Below are 7,730 nucleotides of genomic sequence, written 5' to 3' on the forward strand. Positions count from 1 at the left end.
GGGACGTGCGAACCATGTGAGCGTAATACCCTTGTAGAGGCCATTGCACACCAAAGATAACAGCCTACTAATGTATCATCTCATGGAGTTAGTCCTTTAGCTCAAGTGGCAGAGGACTGTGTTTTGGCTGGTTCTGGGTTCTACCCCTGCTAATGACCCATGTTGAGAATCATTATTCAAGCAGTCATACTCTTGGCTACACACAACACTTGTACGCTCACAGATGCCTATGCCCACACATGTGCTTATAGACATGCAAACCATGCCTATGCCCTACACCCCCATATGCATGAGCATGTGCACCGCGGAGTGCGTGGGGGCCGAGGGGGTGGGAGGGCGGGGGCAGAATGGGGGGGCTGAGGGAGTGGGGCGCATTTCAGGGGGGCGGGGCCAGAGAAGGGCGGGGCGCTCCGCGGTGTCTCCCCTGCCTGGCAGGGATGATACAGGAGGAAGGCGGTTGCCATGGGAACGGGAGGCAGGGAGGGACCGGGAGGGAGGCGCGGGGCGGGGGGCAGCGGCCGGCGGGGCCGGGCCGGGTGCGGGCATGGCCGAGCGGGCTCCGGGCTGCGCTGGCCCCTACGACACGGCCACGCTGCTCCAGTTCTGCAACGGTGAGTTAGCGCGATCCGGGCCCTGCGTCCAGCCTGACCCTCGCTGCCCGGGGCTGGCACCCAGCACCCCCCCGAGCCGTGCCCGGGGCTGGCACCCAGCAGCTCCCCCCGAGCCGTGCCTGGGGCTGGCACCCAGCACCCGAGCCATGCCTAGGGCTGGCTCCCAGCATCCTCCCCAGCCATGTCAGGACTGGCACCCAGCACCCCCTCGAGCCGTCCCGGGGACTGGCACCCAGCACCCCCCCAGCCATGCCAGGTGCTGGCCCCCTGCAGCCCCCAGCCTCTGGGCTGGCACTCAGCAGTCACACCCAGCCATGCTAGGGCTGGCACCAAGCACCCCCCCAGCTGTGCCCAGGTCTGGCACCAAGCACCCCTTAGCTGTGCCCAGGGCTGGCACCCTTCTGCCCTGCTCTGGGTGCAGGTCACGAAACACAGATCCATCCACCCGGTGCTGTGAGTCCCCCAATCACCCCACGGGTGCTCCGGGGGGGCAATGTTGCCCTGCATGTAGGGGATGTGCTGGTTTGCAGAGGAGGCAGGTTTATGGGGACGATGTGGCAGAACGGCATTTGGGCAGGATTCACTCTCGGGCAGCACCAGAGCTGATTGCAGCATTGGGCAGAGAGCTGTAGAGAAAGGGGCTTTTCTGCCAGTGGGTGCCCCTCAATCTTGAGCCCCAGCCCCCTGCTATCCCAGCCCTGGGCTCCCTCCAACCTTCCCGCACACAGCTATGCTGGTGCCCCTCACTCCTGACCCACAGCTCCACTGCTGTTGCAGCCCGGGCCCTCTCCTGCTCTGATCTCACATTGCCGATCCTGTCTGGACATTGGATTGCTTTTGCTTAATGGCCAGAATAAACGTCCTGTGGGGGCTCGTCTGAGACCCACCAAACTCGCTGCACATATGCTCCTTTGCCAGCCTTTCCCCAGAACTCTGCAGATTGCAGCGCCCCCTTTCCCCAGCCGGACTCAGGGCCCATGTCAAAGCAGCCTGAAAATTCCATCTGGACCTGGCTCGATGGCGCGTGACCCTCAGCGCCTCCGTGTTGGGTACAGTGGGGGCTCAGTTCCACTGCCAGCCTGGGAGAGAAGATGCTGGGCAGGGCCAGCCAGCAGCTAGGTTCTTTCACATCCTGCTGAGGACAATGTAACCAGGTTCCCCCAGATCCCGTTGCCGGGGTCCTAAGTGGCGAAGTAGAGGGTGCAGCTAGTGCTGCCTGGCACTGCCCCAGACTCCACTGTGATTAGAATACTGCAATTCGGCCCCGTTCGATGGCTTTTCTCAGCTTGCACCAGGGGTCGGCAACCTTTCAGAAGTGCTGTGCTGAGTCTTCATTTATTCACTCCGATTTAAGGGTTCGCGCGCCAGTTATACATGTGAACGTTTTTTAGAAGGTCTCTTTCTATAAGTCTATAACATATAACTAAACTGTTGTTGTATGTCAGGTAAATAAGGTTTTTAAAATGTTTAAGAAGCTTCATTTAAAATTGAATTAAAATGCAGAACCCCCCGGACCGGTGGCCAGGACCCAGGCAGCGTGAGTGCCACTGAAAATCAGCTCATCTGCCACCTACGGCACGCGTGCCATAGGTTGCTTACCCCTGGCTTACACCATTTCTAAGCCCTTTACAGGCTGCAGTGTCTCTACAGGGATCCTTCCCCCGGCATTGAGATGCAATCTCCTCTGGGGTGTGGCGTGGGGGCTGTTTAGAAAGGGGTCCTTTGCCGGACACTGAGATGCAGCTGCCCGTGTGGAGGGAAGGGGCACAGCGACCTTGTACACAGGGATTCCTCACCTGCTGCTAGATGGTGGCTGTTTCTGGGGTGTTGCGCACAAGCCATTTAACAGCCACCCTGCCCCGCTGCACAACAGGACATGGCAGGAAGTCTAGAAGGGCCCCGTACCCAGCCGAAACTGCAGAGGGGTACAGGCAGCTAGGATTTGCTGAGAATCCTGGGGCTAAATCCTTAGTGACCTGTCCTGGCATCTTCAGACACCTCTAGCATGCAGACTCTCCTCTGGACTTGTTCTGCAGAAGGCGACGTCTCCTGTAACACAGCGCCCCCTGGTGCCACCCTGCAGTGACGCTCCAGGGGCAAGAGAAAAGGGGAAACGTGTAATGGTGTGTGAGGCAGGGGTATTTCCCCTCTGCTGGCTCTGGGGCTCTGTCCGCTGTCTGGTGGGGCAGGCACCTTGGCTTGATTCCCATGGCAACAAACCCAAAGTAGGGTCTACAGAGCAGGCCCTGGAGTAGGGGATGGGCCTGGGCCTGATATGACGCCCCCATCCCTGATTCGAGTGTCTATAGGGCCAGTCCTGGTCCCTACAGGGAATACCCGCACCCCCACTCCTGGCTCGCAAGATGGCCAGGCCCCAGGATGCCAGTGCCTCCCCCAGTGCTGGTCTAGGGGAAGCCATTTGCGTGGCACTGTCATGCTACCCCACCTCCCTGGCAGTGATGCAGCCCGTGGGGGTGCCCAGCACAGGGCTCCCCACGGCTGCGGCTCCAGGCCTGGAGCCAGGATCAATGGGGGAAGGGCTCTGTCAGGTCCTGCTTCACTGGACTCCGGTGCTGCCCGTCTCCTTGAGGCACTGCCAGCCCCAGCAGTGGGAAGAGCAGGGGAGGGAGGGGGGCTATGGGGCTGGCCAAGGGGGCACCTCAGAGCTGCTCTATCCTTTACACGTTCCTTTACCGCGCTTGTCCCCACGGCATCTGCTCTGTGCCAGCTGCTCAGCAAAGGGCCCCTGGGACTGGGAGTTGGGAGGGCTGGGGTGGTCCTTAGCTCCTGGGGGACAGGCCTTCAAGGCCGCTCTGCTCCTGCACAGATGGGGGCTGGTCCCTCTGGACCAGAGCGGCGGGAGCTTTTGGGATCTTGTAAATCCCTGGGCACAGGCCCCAGGGATCGGGACCGGGACCGAGCCCTCGGCCTCATCTCCTGCCTGTGGGCAGCCAGTGTAGGGAGGCAGGGCAGGGCGATGGGCTCATGGCAGCCCGGGTCACTGAGGAGATGTTGCCACATTCTCGACTAGCTGGGAGGCTGATGGCTCTGTGCCCAGGCGAGGGGAGAGAGTGCCCCTCACCAATGCCAGTCTCTGGAAGCCTGGCCTCAGCCTCCTGAACTACAGAGCAAACTGTCTGGGTGTGGGGGTACCTTCCCCCAGAGGAGATGGTTCTGGGGCTGCCACCCCCTGGGTGGCACACATGGGCCCCCCACCTCTAGGCAGCAGTGAAAGTGAGCCCTGGCCCGGCTCCAGCACCCGGCTATTAGTCCATCTCTGCCCCTTCCCACTGCAAGGAACCAGCCACTCCCTCCTGGCACCTGGAGTGCCTGGCACTCCCCTCCCCGGTGCCAAGGCCACCAGTTCCCCTGCCTGCCCCTCCAGTGACAGCCCATTCCCCATCCTCTCTCATACCAGCCCCTTCCTATGCCCTGGGCTGCCTGGCATCCCAGCCCCCAGTGCCAGGCCCGCTCCTCGGCCCCCCTGCAGTTGATTCCCCCCAGGGCAGGGCCAAGGTGGAGCCCAGCGGTGCCCAGCTCAGGCACTCTGGCTGCTGCAGCGGGAGGGCGGTGCTGCCCCCAGCCCAGCCCCAGCTGTTCCCATGGGAGTGGTGCCAGCCAGAGAGGAGCGGGCGGCTGCCATTGGGCCGGCTGCCAGGATGCTGCAGGGAGGGCGGGCCGAGGAGTGAAATACGATTGCAGAGGAGAGAGCAGGCAGGGACGGAGGAACCGCCACTGCAGAAGCCAGCAGCAGGACTGGGGGCGGGCAGCGACTACCCCCACGGGGCCCCTTGGTGGCTCCCAGCAGAACAGGTGGGTGTCAGCCTCTATGCCCATCCATCCGAGTGTCTGGGTTGCGGCTGACTCTGCAAAGAGCTGCAGCATGTCAAGGGGGGCTCCCAGGGATTGGGGCCCTGGGGAGGCAGCATCTCTGGGGGATGGGGGGTTGCCAGGCTCTAGCGGGCTCTGCCCACCGGGTGGCAGTGGGGAGGGGGCACTGCAGCGGGGAGAGGGAAGGAGTGGGGTTGGTTCCGGCGCTGATGGGGACCTGTAAAGTTCTGCAGAGCCTGACCTTGCAGAGAGATGAACTGGTCTCCAGCCAGGCTGGGAGGTACCAGAAACCCCCACCCTGCCCCATTGCCCACTGGGTGCCAGGGCCAAGACCTACCCCCACTCAGGCAGGAAGGAAATGTCCCCCACCCCCACAACCATCCACCACTGCTGGGGTGGCGGTGGGGGCAGGACTGGGCTAGCTGGGCCCATTGGTCTGACCCCGCTTGTCACCCATCTGCTCCCCTTGCATGCTCTGTGGGTGTCACTGCCTGGGGGCCAAAGTCACTGCCGGAAGGCGTCACAAGGACCCGACTGCCCCGTTCTGGGGAGGCATCAGCATCTGATTTCGCTGATGTCAGCCAGGGCACCGGCCCCTGCAAGAGACAGATTCCTGCCCCGGGGCAGGATGAGCTGGGATCATAGTCCCCTCACGTGAAATGAGCACAGCAGGCCATGGGGCAGTGGCTTGAGGATGGGCATGGCCGGTCCGGGGGCACTCGGGGATGGGCACAGCCAGTCCAGGAGCGGGGACACTTGGGAGTGGGAATGGCCTGTGTGTGAGGGGGGGTGTTGAGGACAGGCATGGCCAGTTGTGGGGGAGGACAGGCATGGTGGGTTGGGGGGAGCCACTCAGGGACAGGCATGGCTGGTCAGGGGGATGTCGGGGACAGGCATGGCAAGTTGAGGGGGGAGGACAGGCATGGTGGGTTGTGGGGAGCCGCTCAGGGACAGGCATGGCTGGTCGGGGGGGTCGCTCAGGGATAGGCATGGCTGGTTGGGGAGTGTCGGGGACAGGCAAGGCTGGCTCAGATGGGTGCTCCCATCTAGGCTGGGCATGGCCCATGGGTGCTCCCCAGCTGAGTGTCTGGGGGTCTCCCAGGGGGTTTCTGTATCGGTCTGTCTCAGGGTGGCAGATCTTGCAGGACAGTTTCAGCTTTGTGCCCCCCGCAGCATCTGGCCCCTCCTGACATGGAGGTCCCAGGTGCAGGGAAGCCGCTGTCTGCCTGGCCTGTGGACCGTAGGGCTGGGGTCCCCGTGCAGTGTGAGCAATCAGTGTGGGGCCAGAGCAGCCTCAGCAGGGAGGGGCTGGCACTTCCCACTGAGCAGCAGGATTCTGGCAGGGGAAGGGCAGGGGTTGGGATTATTTCTTGTCCCATGCCCGGTGGGGAGCGGGACAGATGGTATCTCCCCCACAAGGCCAAACCCCTCCCCTAGGGCCATGGAGATGCCCCACGAGCAGGGGTGACTACAGCTGCTTTCCCTTTAAGCGGAAGGGGCAACCTGGCTGCAAAGGGCAGGGTCCTGGTACACGCGGGGTGAGGGGAGTCAGTGGATGACCCTGGCGCAGCTTAGCTGGGGTGCGGGGTGTAAAGCCCATGGGGGTGGTGTTTAGAACGAGAAACCAAGGCTGAATATCAGGTCAAAGCGAAATAGCTCTGGGGACAGGACAGGGGCCCGGTCGCTCCCTGATGGGATGGATCTGGCCTGGAATTGCCCCCATAGAAGGTGCCAGGCTGGCCAGGGAGGGTACAATCGGTGCTTTCCGTTCCCAGGGCAGGGTTTGGATCCATGGGGCAGCAGGGGGTTATAGTTGGGGGTCTCTCTCTTCCCATTTTGGGCCAGGTGGAGGGGACTTAAAAGAGGAAGAGATGAATTCCTCATCCGACCCCCAGCAAGGTCTGCCTGTAGCCAGCTGTTGCCTCCCATCCATCTGCCAGTGCATCCTGCACTGACAAACTAACCCTCTAGACTGGTGCGTCTGCAGTGAAATCACTACCAATGACCATTCACGTGTCATCAGCAGGTTTCAGAGTTAACGCCCAATGGAACTGAAGGAGGGCAGCTCGCCTGCTCAGAGCTGTCGTTCCAGGCTGGGCAGAGGCTGCTGCGAGGATCATGTCCCCTTTGCAGCCATGGAGAGCAGGTGTTTCCCTAGAACGGGTAGCGGGGATCCGAAATACCCACTGAGAACTGAGATTATGAACGAAGGGCCGAGGCTCCTCCCTCCACGATGGGCACGATGTTGCGCCGCACACATGGCAGCCACTATCCAATGGGATCTCAGAGCACTTCATATGCTACACAGCCCTACAGTGCAGCCCCCTCTGGGGAGCAGCAGGATAGGTGACAGCCGGGGGGTGGGTCTTGTCCAAACAACTGCTGCCTCTATCTGTCCGTCCATCCCTCTGCAGCATCCATCCGTCCCTGCGAGTTCTCCCACCATTCCTCAGTACCTTCCCCCATCTCCCTTTCTGGGTGAGCCTGTCACACACTCACGTCGTGCCACCAAGGGGCGCTGCTGCTGCTCCACCCACGGGGAACAGCCGGGGCCTGGCCTTGCCTGCTGATGGGATCATAGCTCAGTGCTAGGCCCTCAGGACGGAGAGCAGCTGGTGTGGGTCTGTGCTCGGACTAGCCATTAGCTTCCCTGCCCCAGGCCATGGGGCAGGACAGAACCATAGAAACGTGGGGCTGGAAGGGCCCTCCAGAGATCACCAGCTCCGGCCCCCTGCACTGAGGCTGGAGCAAATCACCCTAGTCCAGCCCTGGCAGAGGCCAGTGCGACCTTGTCTTAAAAACCTCCAGTGACAGGGATCCCCCACACCTCTCTCGGAGTCCGTCCCAGAGCTGGACTCCCCCGAGCATTAGAGTTTGTGCTAATCTCTACCCTAGAGCCCCCTTGCTGCAGCGTAATGCCATTGCTGCTTGCCCTACCGTTGGTGGGCATGGCAAACAATCGATCCTCCTCCGCTCTGTAACAGCCCTTAACAGAGCTGGGCCCAGCCCTCCACCTGAGCCCCCGCCTCCTCCCCAGGACAATTACGGGCAGTTCCTTACAATTGCATTGTAAGTCATGGATTAACCGGGGCAAGTCATGCCTGACCAACCTGGTTGCCTTCTATGATGAAATAACTGGCTCTGTGGATATGGGGAAAGTAGTGGATGTGATGTATCTTGACTTTAGCAAAGCTTTTGATATGGTCTCCCACAGTATTCTTGCCAGCAAGTTAAAGAAGTATGGGCTGGATGAATGGACTATAAGGTGGATAGAAAGCTGGCTAGATC

General features: G+C 61.4%; 1 protein-coding gene across 1 annotated transcript in view; it reads left to right on the forward strand.

Annotated features, from left to right (window-relative positions):
* The first annotated feature begins 531 nt into the window (after positions 1-531).
* Positions 532-7,730, forward strand: part of EML2 (EMAP like 2) — a 41,580-nt gene continuing 34,381 nt past the window's right edge. Inside the window, exon 1 of the mRNA XM_075070680.1 lies at positions 532-611. Coding sequence (XP_074926781.1) covers positions 545-611 — 67 coding nt within the window. The 5' untranslated portion in view covers positions 532-544. The remainder of the gene's footprint in view (positions 612-7,730) is intronic.

This window comes from Chelonoidis abingdonii, chromosome 11 (genome assembly GCF_003597395.2).
Source record: "Chelonoidis abingdonii isolate Lonesome George chromosome 11, CheloAbing_2.0, whole genome shotgun sequence".
NCBI classification, from domain to species: Eukaryota; Metazoa; Chordata; order Testudines; family Testudinidae; genus Chelonoidis; species Chelonoidis abingdonii.